The sequence below is a fragment of the Erpetoichthys calabaricus genome, chromosome 8 (genome assembly GCF_900747795.2).
Source record: "Erpetoichthys calabaricus chromosome 8, fErpCal1.3, whole genome shotgun sequence".
Taxonomy (NCBI): Eukaryota; Metazoa; Chordata; class Cladistia; order Polypteriformes; family Polypteridae; genus Erpetoichthys; species Erpetoichthys calabaricus.
This window is the reverse complement of record NC_041401.2, coordinates 177,532,646-177,549,554: the sequence shown is the minus strand read 5'-3', so window position 1 is coordinate 177,549,554 and position 16,909 is coordinate 177,532,646. Positions and strand designations below refer to the sequence as shown.

General features: G+C 36.0%; 1 protein-coding gene across 3 annotated transcripts in view; it reads right to left on the bottom strand.

Annotated features, from left to right (window-relative positions):
* Positions 1-207: 207 nt before the first annotated feature.
* h6pd (hexose-6-phosphate dehydrogenase (glucose 1-dehydrogenase)) overlaps positions 208-16,909 on the bottom strand; it is a 35,151-nt gene continuing 18,449 nt past the window's right edge. For all 3 annotated transcript variants that reach the window (XM_028807893.2, XM_051930218.1, XM_028807894.2), the window contains 2 exons: positions 10,693-10,962; positions 208-7,959 (listed from right to left, as the gene is read on the bottom strand). In XM_028807893.2, the coding sequence (XP_028663726.1) occupies positions 6,617-7,959; positions 10,693-10,962 (1,613 nt within the window). In that variant the 3' untranslated portion in view covers positions 208-6,616. The remainder of the gene's footprint in view (positions 7,960-10,692; positions 10,963-16,909) is intronic.

The following is a 16,909-nucleotide window of genomic DNA, read 5'->3' as shown; positions in this document are numbered from 1 at the left end:
CTAAATGTTGGTAACATTTGAAAAAGGTTTACTGATAAATAAGATAAAAACTTACCAAGCAGGCAAGACTGGTCCAACAACCACAATTAAGGAAAAAAAAAGCAAAAATAGAAAAATGTATAGACAGGTGGAAGTATTACTTATATTTTTTGTCTGACTCCATTTTTGTTGCCAGTCATGTTGTTAGATAAGAAACAGATGTCCATAAAAGATCTCAGAATTTTTGATTTATTATGAAAGTTGAAATTCAGTATTTTAGAAAATCAAAAGTTTTTCATATTATTTTTCAACCACACACAAAAAAAATACAATAAAGGCACTAGCTGGCATTTCAACATACATACAAAATTGGACATTTTACAGTTAAAGGTCAATTAACATCCATGAATGAAAATTATTTCATAGAAGTCACTCACTTGTTGTGAAAGTAAAAGAACAAACAGAAAAGGACACCAGTCTCTTAGTCACAGAGACAAACCTTACAAAGTGGGTTAAATTGGCCCTTGTTATGTGGTCTTTAGATGATGAACCACCCTAGGATTGCAAAAATTTTTTAAAAAAAATCAGCCCTCCAGTGCTGACCCAAAAGCTTTTTTTTATATACATCTAAATTTTCTAACGTTTTGAAAATTTCTGAGGCTTATCGACTCCACCTTTTCTGTGAAGCTTTCAGTTTATTAAAGTGAAATCCATCAATGAACTACTAAAAGTTACTTTAAATTAATCTCTTGTCATTTATACTGTAATTATTATGCCTCAAAGATGTTTTCATCTTATTTGCTCTGCATATTTCCCAGTGCATCTCCTATAAAACTTTATAAAAAAAACATTTCTTAAGACCACATCATATTAGATGACTTTGCCTTCAATTTTCAGCAATTGCTGTCATTTACATAATCTTAGACAGTTGGAGGCAGACACCCAGTCTGACATTCCCAGCAACTCAGTCTAACTAGTCCATGACTTGTCCTGACAAAATTAAACAGGTTTTAGGTTGTCTTTAGTAGTAGGGGTGGGCTTTATATGCATGAGAGCTGACAAGCAAAGACTGCAAGTGCAATGCATGGGATGCAGAAACAAGGAACATGAGTGTTTTGGACCTCACAAACAGAAGAGAAGCTAGTTTGTCTGATGACTGTGCTAGAAGATTGGCATAAAGTTGTTAAATGTGACATGGCCAGCAATTTTCAGTCAGGTAAACTGACAAGGTCGGTCAAAAAGATCAGCAAGTATAACATTCCCAACGACTAGAAGTCTTGTAAATACGACATTGGCTTTAGCAGTAGACACAAGAAATGATAATTTCATCATTCTTTAAATGGCTTACTTACTCTGACTTAAACACACTCAACGTTTTCACTTCAGTGAGTTAGTGAAAGCCAGTATCAGTGGAAGGATTTAATGGCTCAAAATCTCCAAGCTGTAACAGTGAAGATATTTTTACCAGCCGAATGCCTGCAAAACAGAACTAAACTCAAGGTTAGCATATGGTCTTGGTTGGGGAACCTCAAGAGTTGGAATGTAATTAAAAATGAATTAAGGTTTATGCACAAGTTTCTTCCAGCAATAGACAATTATGCTGCCAACGTTTCATATTTGTCTTTATTTAGTTGAAGATTATTGTATTTTTTTTCCTAAACTAGGGCCCCTGCAGGTTAAGCAGAGGGACATGGTGACTAACAATGTGTCCAGTGGTGCATCACAAGGCTGAACATTTGATTCACTTAAAGGCAGCAAAAAAAGTAATGAAATACAAATGCAATGCTATTTAGTCATTTGTTTTGTAAGGTTCCCTAAATTTCTGACTGAAAGGACTACCCTTCTCATCACCTTTTTATTTTAAAGAAACTTCTCTGCACATTTTTTAATTTGCCATTTACTAAGAGCTTTTTGTATACCGCTCTCCTGAAACAGAAGATATTTCATCAAAATGTGTTTCTAAAACTTTACTGAAAACAGAGATATACAGATGGATATCTACTCAGCCAGTGAAAAACTCAAATAAATTCTACAAAAAAGTGCAACTGATCTTGTTACAATGACACTTCTATGCAGCGGTGAAATTTGTGATGAGGTGATAAACAGTCTCAAAATCAGGCACACCAGACAGGTTTGCTTGCCTATAAAAAAAAAGTTTCTTCCAACATGCACAAACTAGGCATTGTTTACTGGCTGACACTTCTTAAAGCATCAGCCATGAGTGAACATCTCTGTTGTGTGTGGCAGACAGAAACTGGCTCAGTCTAAGCACAAATACAGGATGGACATACAGATGTCCAAAAAAAATTTAAGGCTGCTTTGTATTCCAGAGTTAACATGGTGAGCACGCTGAAGAGCACAGAACATATTATATACAGTAACTACAATCTAGAGGACAAGGGCTCACAAAGTATGTCTTACTTTGTAATTATGAGACTATGCAAGAATAAATAAAGGTTTAGCAAAAGCTAAGCAAAATTTCTCTATCTTTACGAAAGTAATGTATATCATTAATTGGGATCAACGTCACATTTTACTCCGAACTGCACTGGCGCCCAGTCCTGGGCAGCTCCAGGATTGGCTAGCTATACCCACGGGGACCCTGACTTCAACTAAGCAGATCTCAGTATGTTATACAATATTTGGTTTACTTTGAAAATTACATCCTGCTAAAACCATATTGTCCAAGTAAAAATATGTTGGTAAAGGTCTTGTGTTGAAATAAGGAAAATAAAGATCAAGAAATGCAATAAACAAAAACAATTCTAAAATAAAAAAAGCAGTATAGATGATAGATGAATGTTACAGATGTGTCATAAATCAGGAAAATCTACATAAGTGGCAAGTGACAGACAGTCAGTTAAACTCTTCTTCATGGCTTGAAATTGACAGAAAACACTTAAGATAAGAATACTTTGTAAATATTATAAAAAAACAGATCTTATAAAAGTATAAGAAAATCTTATAAATACATATGTTGTCCAAGTAGTACAGCATTTGAAGACTTCTCTGTAAATGACAGTCAACTAAAGTAAACTTCACAGTTTGAAATTAATATAGAGCTAAGAATGATCCATTAGCAGCACAACAGAAACAGACAGTCTATCATTTATAAAAAACAAGGAACACAAGAAGCATTTAAAACACCTGATCCCATTTGAAATATATTTATAATAAGCTAAAACAGACATAAAATTAACTCCTATGAATTAGTTTTACATATAAAAAAACCTCAACCACCTTGATCATGAAAGTTCAGAAGACACTGCAGCTTCTTTGGTTGGAACTTACACAGCAGCTACAGTGGAGTGGAAGCCAAAGTAGCTCATAAATTCAGTTCTGCAGGGCCTAATTGCCCAACGTTTTGATCACAACCAACTCATTGTTAGCATTTGTTATCAATTTTTTTGTGAAATTTTCCCGAATAAATATTTACAAAGAATGCAACTATTTAGGAACTTTGGGACCTAAGGAATCTCAATTCAATATTGGCTTTTGGTTATATAGTGAATCAAAAAAAAACAAACCATTAACTGGAATTCAACAACCATTAATGTATTTCACATGGGAATACATTTGTGTGTGTGTGTGCGTTTTTTTTTTTTTTTTAAGATTTTAATCAACATCACTTTTCAGCCCACCTTCCTATTTAAGTGATTATTTTCTAGTGAGCACATGACTGCGCATGACATTGAAGTAGTTGCATTTTTAGCAATAATAAAAAGATTTAATGTCATTAGTATTATCTCCACAAAAAATTTTAAATTACAAAAAAAGATGGTTAAACATTTATAGCTATGACAAAATACATGACTTTCTAACTTTTCTTTGAATGTAAATCTCACACTACTATGCTTTTCTGAACATAGACTGAGAAAAAAGAACAACATCAAGATCAGTTAACAAGTAAGATGACTCGCTGACTGTAAAACTTTTTGGTACAAAAACCTGCAGCCACAAGGGACCTCCAGGACTAAACTTGAGGATTGCTGTTGTATAGATCTGCACTGGCAATCGGAAGGTTGCCGGTTCAAATCCCGTAAATGCCAAAAGAGGCACTGCTCTGTTGGGCCCTTGAGCAAGGCCCTTAACCTGCAATTGCTAAGCGCTTTGAGTAGTGAGAAAAGCACTATACAAATGCAAAGAATTTTTATTAGCACCATAATACGGGTACTGATAACGTGGATTTCACACTAGCCTTATGGCTTGAACTTTAACCTATTCTTAATAAGTAAAATTAATGCTAATTATAGATAAACAAATAGATTTATATTTTACAGTAATCTCACTGCATTTTTATACATTCCGTGTACGTACATTCACTTTCTAAACCTTCTATAAGCAAAGGGTCTACTTTGGTTTACATGCGTAGCATGTACACAAAATCTTTAAAGTATTCAAGTTTGCATAAATTTACATAAAAATATAAAACTAATGTAAGCTTACACAATAAACATTATTTGTTCATGAAAGGTGGCTTTTTCCATATGTAGGACAGCTTTTAAAAAAAGGAGGAAAAACTAATTTTAAAACCATATAGCAATTATTAGTAAGAATAATATGGATTCTTAAAGTTTTGTTCATTTTATATTTCTTGTTGCAGTGGCTAGTCAAGGTGAAACAACACAGCTCTTTTGATAAACCAGGAAAAGAAATAGTTAAAGTTGTCACAGCCTGATGAAACTGTGAATTACAAAGTCCCTAGTAGTAGGACACCCCAATACAATGTTATTGTGATATTTGTTGTGATAACACCATGATTGTACAATATTATGATATTTGGTGAGATACTGCTACAACGTTTTCAGCTGTTCATGATTGTGATATGTATTGAAAATTATTCCCTGTGATGGGCTGGCACCCTGTCCAGGGACCATTTCTGCCTTGCATTCTATGCCTGCTGGGTTAGACTCCAGCTCTCCCACAACACTGCTCAGAATTAAGCAGACTTTGAAAATTATATGGTGTGGTATTACTTCGCTTGGTATCATATCCCATTGGAATAACTTTCACTTTGATAAAACTAAATAGGGAAAACACTAATTCAACTGCAGAAAAAGCATTTAAGTATCTCAAACGGTTCCTTAAGGCCAATTAGTGTACAGTACACAGCAGACGAATATGAAGAGAGTCTTCATTTCTGTATTGCAGCTTTAAGAACTCGATTTTCATAAAATACTGCTCGCAAACTGCATGTTTTATGCGAAGCTGTATGTAAAATTATGATAACTAGGGAAAAGCTCTAAGTATGAAAACCAAAATGTACCCAAATACTCAACTTAAGTATGGACGGAGCCTTTTATCAGAACGTCTGACATTACCAGCCATTATTGCTCCTGCATCCACCAACAAAGAAAAACTATTGTCAGGGTATTTCTAATTTCATTCAAGGAAGGAAAGTTCTACATACCTTTTAAAAGACTATAGAAGCAATGAATTGATAAGTGTCAATATACTGATTAAATAAAACAAAGAAAAATATCGAAATACTATATTGCATTGCTATTGCTCCCCATATCTACAGTAGTTGTTAGCCAGTAAGCCAGCTTCTCCATTAACAACTCAACTACCGCATAACATTGTTGTTATTTACTTGGCTTGTAATATAATGGATGACAAATGTAAAAATGGCTTCACAAAGAATCATTCAGTACAGTGAATATTCATCACTGTTCATTTTTTACATGCTAAGAGGGAAGAAAATAGTAAACTATACTTGGAGGTAAATGACCCATGTTGTAGCTAGGAATGCTTCATTGTGTTCATTAGTATGAATAGGAGGTCCATGGGAACAATTGCTGAAGTGAGGTGAGATTTAATCAGTTCTTGCTTTAAAGATTAGGCAAAAGTAAAATTGAAGACATTCAGCTGATTCATCTCATAAAAAGCATTACTAATCCTTAGGACAAAAATCTAATTTATAACTATAAAATGAAACATAAGTCAAAATTCTAATTCCTTTTCCGATTGTTTTTGTTTGTTCGTTATAACCATGTGAAAACACTTATCAAGGTCTTCACACATCACTGTATATGCTGCCATCTCTTATAGTGCAATTGTGCCAAAGTTAGGTGCCATACAGGTGTGCAACTCTAAATAAAAAAAAAAAAAAAAAAAAGTACAACAAAAACAATGATAGTTTTCTTGACAAATAAAGGCTCTATTCTCTATTCTCTCCAAATATTGTTAATAACCAAGAAATGTAAAATGAGATGTTGAGACCACGGATGACAAATTAACAGCATCTGACAGCACACAAATTAGAATGACTGTGTGTGACACACTGGAGTTCCTCTGCAGCAGTGTGTTTAAATACACGATCAACCTTTAAACTTCCACACGAGACTGTGAAATACATTAGACACAAATATGGCATGGGGCATGACCAACCTCATGTACAAAACTGTTGCTGGTCTAATGGAGCTTTAACCTTGTGTGCTTATGCTTATATATAATTTCTTTTATTAAATTGTCAAACACAGGACATGTCTTAACATTTTTTAATGGAGCATTACTGCTATGGGTTTTATGTTTCGGTATAATTCACAGCTAAAAATCTCATTTGAAATGTTAATAAAAAAAAAAAAAAAAAAAAAAAAAAAAAAGTATAATTATGGCTCAGAAAAGACTTTTTCCTTTATCCAAGAAGAGCATCATAATCAATATACCAAATAAGCTTTCCACTTGTGGGCTTCACTGCTGTTATTGGCCACTTTTTGGCATCATCCTTTACACGACTTAACTGAGTTATCATTTCATGCTTTGCCTTTCCAGTTATTAAAACTGTTATGTTTTTGGCTTTATTAATGGCCGAGAATGTTAGGCTCATTCTCTGATGTGGTTTTGAAGGGCTTTCTGTCAGCGCTACCAGCTTGTCTTTATGCATTTCAAATTTGCTATTTTTGAATAATGATGCAGTATGCCCATCATCTCCAACACCCAAAAGAATAAAGTCAAAGCTGGTGTCATTTACTAGTTTCAGGATCTCTTTTTCATAGGCCTCTGCACCACTGTCCTCTTCAACACACAGCCTCTGATTCAGGTAGACTGGCATGGGGTGAATATTGTAATAAGGGACCTTGATGTACTGCAAAAGGTAGTCATGCAAAGTTTTAAAGTTGGATCCAGAATCATCCAGGGGGACACAGCGCTCATCGACCATCCAGAAATGTGTCTTTTTCCAAGGGAAAGTGTAATGGTGCAAGGCCAACCTTTGAAACAAAGCAATTGGAGTAGAGCCCCCAGACAGTGCCATATGAAATTGCCCACTGTTTTTAACACTTTCCTCAGCAATTTTTTGCAGATCAGCAGATAATCTTGAAATTAGTTCTTCAGCCCATGCAGAGACCATTTCATTCTGCCGATACTTACCCTGAGTGATCTGAAAGCTATCAACTGAAATTTCATCTTGAATGTTTGATGATATCACCACTGGCTCTTGAATGAAAGAAAGCTCATGGCCTTTAAGCTCAAAGTCCAAAAAATTATTATTGTCATTTCCTCCTGGATAAAGACGGGGCATATGTAGGGATAAACTATGAAGCAATGGTGACCAGAACTTCCATGAGGCCAACAGATTTTCTGTGCTGACAAAACTGTCATGTTTACCTTGAAAGATTAGAGAGATGAGTATTGTATATGGTTCACTCTGTGTGACTGGAGTGTAGATGTAGTACTCTGAAAGTGGCTGTCCTAGTAAGGTCAATTCTGGATATTCAGTCACCTCCTTCCAGCCACTAGGTAAAATGGGTTTAAATAGGCTCTTACTGACCAGAATAGCTGGGTGCTGTAAACTTCCATGCCCAAAATAAAAGATCACCTGTCGGAGTTTACAATGCATGGCTTCCTCATTCTGAACACAAAAAGTTGGATTCCTGAAGACAATGCGTGCATAGCCCACACGTTCATCCAGTGCCTTTCCTGAAGTCAAGATAAAAGGCACACCATCCCACTGGACATTCTCAATGTAAACTGCAACACCTGGAATGGGGGAGAAAATACAGATGATCATTTTTTAATGCAATTAATTATTAATAAAAATAAAAAGACAATTTACTCTTCTACAATCAAGTGAAATCTTGCAGTCAGTGATCATTAGTGAAATCTGCTGAATTGGCTTCACCTTGAGTTCAGTGAAGTCGCAGCAAGGTTCAGGAACTTTGCCAAATTCTGTGAAACTCATTGAAGTCAATGGAGAAGGAGGAAATGATCTAGCTTTGAGTGGGTTATAATAGTATAATGGTGTTTTGTGTGTTCCTGAGGACTAGCAAAGTATTGCAAACTATGCATGAATGATTACTATGGTTAAAAATGTAACCTAAGCGGTGAGGCAGCAGTGCTAACCACTGCACCACCGTGCCTCCCCGAAGATAAAATTAACAGGATATCAGAAAAGTAAAATTTCTTTAGGAGAGTGGAAACAGGAACAGGAAAAGGAAGTACGACTTCACTAACTCTTGCCCCCCTAGAAATTTGGACATTTTTGCTTGCTCAATGCCATTGCCCTCAAATAAGTGCAACACTATAGCACATGAGTTCTTCACTCTGTTTGCATCAACTACAGAGCACACTGGGTAATATTATTAAAGGGGTAGGCTCATGTATTACAAGTAAGTCACATACAAGTCCAAACAAAAAGACATTACCTTTAAATATCAAATAAACAACATACACCAACACATTTTCAGTTTCCTTCTGTGCATGTGTTTTGCATTTATATGCATCTGAATATCTTCTGTTCATATTTAGCTCACAGTAAAACGGTTTTCTTTTTCATCTGGGATACCAGTTGATCTGGCATACCACCCAATACTAGGATTAGAGTTGTATACTCAGCAGGGCTATCCTAACCAACATTGGCTGCTACTGTGGAGTCACGCTGGCCTTGCAAAGCATCATGGGCCACTGGGATTATTTAAAAAAAAAAAAAAGCCAGCTGCCTGGTGAACTTTCAGGAAAATATTTATTGAACAAGGTCACCAGTGAGCCAACCAAATTAACTGCAAATAACGCTTTGGCAAATTCCGTCAATCAAGAATAGTGATCATGTAATGAGCACAATGATAAAAACACCAACTCCACCCATTCTACTATTTTCACCTTTATAACTGTAATAACTTGATTTATGTATAAAATAAACATATTTCCCCAAGTTCTCCATATATTTAAACTGCATAACCTTATTCTATCTCAAAATCGCAACAATAAGAAATGTAAGTTGTCATATGCTCTTTTCCCAAAATATTTACTTAACTGTGGTTTTTCAATATCAGCCGTCACAGCTAGCATGAACACATCCTAGCATCCTTTATGTGTCATTTTTATGTGGAAGCAATCAGAAATAAGTCTAGGCAAGTGGGACGCTGAAAACCAACCATAAAAATTATCAGAGCGTGCATTTCTTGGAAGAATCCTCTTTACATGCCAATTTAAACTATATTTAAAATACCATTGAAGAACATTTTTCACTTCCTTAACAGTTAAATTAGTTTTGCTTTTAGCAACTCTACTCATCTCTAGAGTGGTGCTAATGAAACAGACTGGGAACAGGAGGGCGCACACTTAAAAACATGGATTGAAAGGCTGTAGGGTATAATTTGAAAAAGTGGTGTTCATGTAATAATTTTCAGGGTTCTTTAATTTAGTGAATCTTTTGATTAGAGGACTGGCACAAAATCTTATGTGATGAAAAGATGTGAAAGGTAATGGCTGAAGAGTACATGAATCATAAAAACAAAACACAAATCGCATGACAGAGCAAAGCTCAATTCTTTCTCAGATAAGCTATCACTCCCATAAGTATTTTCATGCTTTAATTACCTTGTGATTCATGACTATGAGCTTCACACATTAACATTCTGCCTACTGATTCAGTTTAGCTTTGCTAGATAGCAGTTCAACAACCAAAGCCCATCAGCTTTTAAACTAACCTTTTTTTAATCTTTTTATGTATTTGGCTGAGTGCATACCAATTACATCACATTCTGTGCTGTACTTTAGCTAGGGAAAAACTGACAAATTTAAAATGTTATGTTGTACTGGAAATTTCATAACTTTGTTATCTGAGCTGGGTTTTATGGAATATAAACTAAAAACAAATGTATCCAGTCATTCATGTTCCTAACTAAATGGATAATCATAGTAAATCTCCAAAGATCAACAAGCACTGCTCCTACTTAAAAAAAAAAAAAAAAAAACAAACAACAAAAAAACGTAGTGTATCATTTATCACTATACACATTCTGATGGAATCTGGTATTGTGAATGCTTGTGGTGTACTCATCACTCCCACCTCTTACAAGAAACTAATTAATGCTCTTTCGTGGATAAAATGATAATATTCTTCGCCACTCAACTATAAATAAAATTAGGCTTTCTTGGTAATTGCTCAGGAACTTGCTCAGGGCCACACGCCCCTCACAGCTCTTATCCCCTCTGGGACAGCAGAAGCAGGACATGAACTTGGGCCACTGGATTGTACAGCAGCACTCCCAGCCCTCTGTGTTAAAGGAGAGCACAATAGCTGATCATGTAACTAACTGAAGAGGCCTAAGCAAAGACAGATTCTTTCTTTCAGCCTTGCAGCACTTGTTCCTCATGTTGCACTAATCTATATTTTCACTAAGAAGAAGGGATATACTGTACAATCTCTACATTAGTCTTCAGAAGACTCCATGGTAAAATTTAGCTGAATAAGATGATGCATATACTCGCCTGCAAATGTGGCGGTGTTGCTCACATAGTCCACTGTCTTATTTAACTCCTCCTTAACTTCAAAATTAAAATTCTGGTATTGTCCAACCACTGCACTCCTCCGGGAAAGGTCTTGTAAATTAGTATACAATTTGAGTTTCTTTCCGAGGACCTCTTGTGGGTCATTTACATTATAGGGAATTTCCATGGCAATAAGCATCAGGATCTCCGTTAGATGATTCTGAATAACGTCTCGAATAACACCATACTGATTATAAAATTGTGTCCGACCTAAAAAGAAAATGAGAAAAAAAAACATTCACAGTAAAGTCACAATGTTTTTATTTCAGCAATGTTCCCGCTGGCTTTTTATGATATTGCTGCCCAAGAGTCAAAGCATCTTATTAAATTCACCCAGGTTGTTGGCAACCCTATTTAAACTAACAATTTATTTCTATGGGACATGAAACTTCAACATCTAAAAGGAAGCAGCACAGTGACCTCAGGATATGTGTGGCACCAGTAATAATTACTTGTTCTCTAAAAAAAATAAGAGAATTCCATGGGGAATAAATAAGGAGCTATAAAAGAACTTACAAGACAGCTGTATAACATGTACTAGACTAATAACTCCAGCACTAACAAAAGGGTATATAAGAGCATGAGCACAACAGGTAAAAATTATATTAGGAAAGTTAAAAGGCAGTTGGAGAGAAATATTGCATAAAGGCAAACCCAAAGGGATTCTTTCAATATTTTAGAAAGGTGAAGGTGGAGATGAGGAGAATTAGGAACAGTAAAGGCAAGCTAAAAGATACAGTGAAATAGCAAATGCTTTGAAAATATATTTTCTGTTGCTTGTGTGTGTGAAGAAATTGATAATCCCCAAAAAGTAACAGGACTACTAAATAGGTGGTTTATTATCTGGAAAATATAAAGGGAAAAGTACTAATTAGACTTAACCTCTTTAGCTTTAGACCCGAGAGTCATTCGGGCAACTGTATAGACGCATCTCGTGTAAGCGTTAGACCCAGGGATTACTTGGGCTGTAAAAGTGGCAACAGAATTAATGCCGAGCGTTGCTCAGGAAACGGGATAGGCACGTCTTGCATAAACGACAGGCTCATTACACGGGCAACTGTGCAGACAGGTCTTTTCCTAGCCTCATAACAGTGTCTCGTAAGTAACATTTTTCAGCAGCCCAGGTGTTGCATGCTCTTGACAGTGATAAGAGCAGGGATGACAAAGTGAATATGTCTTCAGGCAGTGGAACTGAAACAGACAGTGAAATTGAAAGTGTTTCTGATGAATCTGAAAGCGATGCTCGTGTCAGTCGCACTTGTGTGGTGTGCTTTTCAAAAGCCGGAAAGAAAATCTACAAGGAATCACGCTACTATTGCCCTGACTGTGACGATGGATTGTGTATTTCACTATGCTTCAAGATATACCACACAAACAACACTTTGACAGTATATATGGTATTAGCATTATTTTTATTAATATTATTCATTATTATTATTACGATTTGTATCATTATTATACTTTCTACACCTTTGACTTTGTACTTTTAGTATTTTACAGTAGAAAGATGAGATTTAATAAATACAGTGGGGCAAAAAAGTATTTAGTCAGCCACCAATTGTGCAAGTTCTCCCACTTAAAAAGATGAGAGAGGCCTGTAAATTTTCATCATAGGTATACCTCAACTATGAGAGACAAAATGAGAGAAAAAAAAAAACCAGAAAATCACATTGTCTGATTTTTGAAGAATTTATTTGCAAATTATGGTGGAAAATAAGTATTTGGTCAATAACAAAAGTTCCTTTACACGGATCAGTCGTCCTGGTCCCTTTGCAGAAAAACAGCCCCAAAGCATGATGTTTCCACCCCCATGCTTTACAGTAGGTATGGTGTTCTTTGGATGCATTCTTTCTCCTCCAAACACGACGAGTAGAGTTTTTACCAAAAAGTTCTATTTTGGTTTCATCTGACCATATGACATTCTCCCAGTCCTCTTCTGGATCATCCAAATGCTCTCTAGTAAACTTCAGATGGGCCTGCACATGTACTGGCTTAAGCAGGGGGACACGTCTGGCACTGCAGGATTTGAGTCCCTGGCGGCGTAGTGTGTTACTGATGGTAGCCTTTGTTACTTTGGTCCCAGCTCTCTGCAGGTCATTCACTAGGTCCCCCCGTCTGGTTCTGGGATTTTTGCTCACCGTTCTTGTGATCATTTTGACCCCACGGGGTGAGATCTTGCGTGGAGCCCCAGATCGAGGGAGATTATCAGTGGTCTTGTATGTCTTCCATTTTCTAATAATTGCTCCCACAGTTGATTTCTTCACACCAAGCTGCTTACCTATTGCAGATTCAGTCTTCCCAGCCTGGTGCAGGTCTACAATTTTGTTTCTGGTGTCCTTTAACAGCTCTTTGGTCTTGGCCATAGTGGAGTTCGGAGTGTGACTGTTTGAGGTTGTGGACAGGTGTCTTTTATATTGATAAGGAGTTCAAATAGGTGCCATTAATACAGGTAACGAGTGGAGGACAGAGGAGCCTCTTACAGAAGAAGTTACAGGTCTGTGAGAGCCAGAAATCTTGCTTGTTTGTAGGTGACCAAATACTTATTTTCCACCATAATTTGCAAATAAAATCTTTAAAAAGCAGACAATGTAATTTTCTGGATTTTCTTTCTCATTTTGTCTCTCATAGTTGAGGTATACCTATGATGAAAATTACAGGCCTCTCTCAATTTTTTAAGTGGGAGAACTTGCACAATTGGTGGCCGACTAAATACTTTTTTGCCCCACTATAAGTCATTTTTAAAGCCAAAAAATGTAACACTTTTTACAAGTTTTTTTGTGAATAAATTTAATGCTAAGTAGGCTATATCTAAAAAAAAATCACTGCAACAAGGATTACATTTAAAATAGAGTTCTTAAGGAAATTCGTGAATACATATATAAACCCTTGATGGATATGTTTTTGAAAATCTCTACACACTGGGATAATTTCTAAAGTGTGGAAGTCTTAAAGTATCCAAAGAATGATCCAAGTAACTACAGGTAAGTACTCCTAACGTGCATCACAAATAAATTAATGGAAGGAATTATTAAGGAATAGATCAAGCAGCACATGTTAAAAACGGGTTGGTTAGTAAATAGCCAGCTTTGTTTCAGACAAGTTTCATAAAAATACTCCAATTCCATGAAGAAGCAACAAAAGCATACAATAAGAGATGCACATGATATTATTCATAGGCTCCAGCTTCCCCATGACCCTGCTCAGGATAAAGTGGGATTATAGAATAGATGGATGGATTTTCAGAAGCCTTTTTATAAGGTCCACCATGAAAGTAGGCGATCTTACTAAAAGAAGCTGGAATTCAAGGTGCGGAGAATAGGTGGGCACAAAACTGAATCAAACACAGAAAGCAAAGGGGGTCTCTTCTTTCAGAACTAGATGATGTTACAGATGGTGTCCATCAGGGGTCGGATGCTCTTTTTAATATAAATATAAATATATATATATATATATATATATAATATATATATATATATATATATATATATATATATATATATATATATATATATATATATAGAAAATGAGGGCGAAACACGTGTCGTGTACTCTTTGCATTTATTTGACAGTAAACTATTTCAACCATTCTATGATCTGCTCCTCACAAACTGAGGGCACCGTGGCGGATGTTAGCAGATTGCTGGCCAACCACAAGCGTTACCTGGTAGGTAACCACCCATACAATCAGATTGTGACACAGACTACGAATGCCGTGAATGTAATTACCCCGATCTACATGCTGTCAAATAAACGAACCACACGCTGTGGCGCAACGTTAGGGGCATCGCCTCTGACGCTGACGTCCGAGGTTCGATTCCCGAGTGGGAGTGCAGTGGAATGTGTACACCTGATGAGCCCAGAATGAGGGCGAAACATGTGTCGTGTACTCTTTGCATTTATTTGACAGTAAACTATTTCAACCATATATATATTAGAGCCATTTTCCTTGTTCTATAAGATTCATGAATGTTTATTAGAGGACAATGCATAAACTATGGAAGGTTCCTATAACCCCCGTGAATAGAATCGTTTTGGTATGTTCTTGCCATTTCTAATAGCTTGGAGTAAACATTATTCTTCAGTTAGTTAGTGTCAGCCTTGCCTTGTATAAGGTGTAGAGGCATACGGTTTTTAACCGTGACCGCACGTTATCGTGCCTGGGCACTTGCCTATGTGCCAACCGGCTTACGAGCCTTTAAGTACAGAAGAAGAAATTAAGAACCTTTAAGTATAAAAATACTAAAGTCTTTCAAGAAAAGCTAAGTTTATAGAAGATTCATTTTTTCCTTTTTTTTTTTTACCTTTTATTCTACATGTGTAACTATTTTTTCTTTTATTCTTGTTTGGATTATTCGCTTTTAACTTTCACTAAAAACCTTTAAAACAAACTCTTGGACTCTGTGAATTCTTTTGACACGCGTCTTACCCGTGCCTGATGACACCTTATATTTTTGCAGCTACAACATATTTTATACACATACACACACATACACATACACATGATGCTAGATTCATAAGGTAGTAATGCTGATGTGTTTTTCGCTTCCTTTTCACAGAGTAAATGTCCTTCCATATTATTACAATGTGTTCCTAAAGTATGCATTTTATGAAAATGACAGTCATAAATGAGCAGTTTGGGTAGGAATGAATAACATTCATGATGATGACTGAAATACAGATACTTGCGGCATGAAATCTTGGGCCGAACTGGGCTTTACACTTATAGTCTTGAATGCCTAAATAACTTAATTGGAAGATGAACTTAATTCTACATACATCTGCCTTAAGTAGATTGAAGGAAAAAAAAAAACAAAGCAGTAAACAGTCTACCAGATGTGAGAAGTTTAAGAGAACAAGTTTTTGGTGATTAATTAGGAGGGAAATTTGATGCTCTTTTCAAGGAAAGTGCTATACAGAAAAGGTTTAGTAAAACATTAACTTGTAACAAACATAATGCTAAACTGAAACGAAATATAACACATGAACAGTAATGTAGAGACAAGAAAATAATCTGATACTTTTAGCAGCATAGGCTAAACACCACAGAATCACAACCGTCAAGTGGTGCTAAAAAAACACTAATGAGAACATGGTTCACCTCTCATTTAGAGAAAGTGAAACAATCGATCAATCAATCAATCAATCAAAATAAATAAATAAATATTATAAAAACAGGGTTAGGCTGGCCACTCAGTCCCATCCTTCTCATTACGTAACTTCACACAAAAGCCACTCAATGAAAGTATAACAGCCCAAATACTGTCAATATGCATGGATTCATCCAATAAGGACACAATTCCCAAAAAAGATATGTAAAAAAATGATACACTCTAAACATGTTTCATTTCTTTTACTCTTCCTTCTTCTGTAATATCATAAATTGTAAGAAATTCCTCTCAATAGATCACCAAGGTAGGTGCTGAATGTTCAGAAATGTCCTGCTGTGATGCCCTCCAGGCTTTTCTGGTAGGAGGTCTATTGATTGCATAGTTTGCCAAAGGTGCCATCTGCTGGCAATTACTCTAGGGTTGTCTCTGTCAACAGCTATGAACATTCTCAGTTCAATAAAATCGATAAATATGTGTAACTCCAAAAAAGACATAATAGTATACAGAAGTAGCAGCCTTATTAGGCCCAAAATAATACTTTTTACAGTATTCAGGCAAATACTACCAAAAGACAGAATGGGTAAGACTAAAGTTATAATGGCTTGGCATATCACATGGTATTGGGTGACACATGCACTAGAATGGGTGTTTTAAAAGTACCATTTCTGCCAAGTGTTCAAACTCGCGTGTCATGAGTGTTTCAGGAATGGGTCACCAAGGGAGAGAAAAAAAAAAAGTAATATGCAGGTCTGTGACCTGTCCTGAACAACAATGAGCTACATTTATCCAACATTAGCTGTGTGTAATAGTGTTGCACAGAAAGGCTTATCAGAATGTATAACCTTCTTGCTTATGGGGTCCAGCAAGGGGAAAAACAAACAAACAAAAAAAAAAACACACACAGTTGATCTGTGCTGGAGAACTCAAACACTGGATGATATCACATGTTGGAAATGAACAACACTGATTGGAAGATCACAATACAGAGCTTTTCTATGACAGTGCACCCGAGTGTACAAGTTTAGAGTTCAGCAAAACCTAAAGTCAGT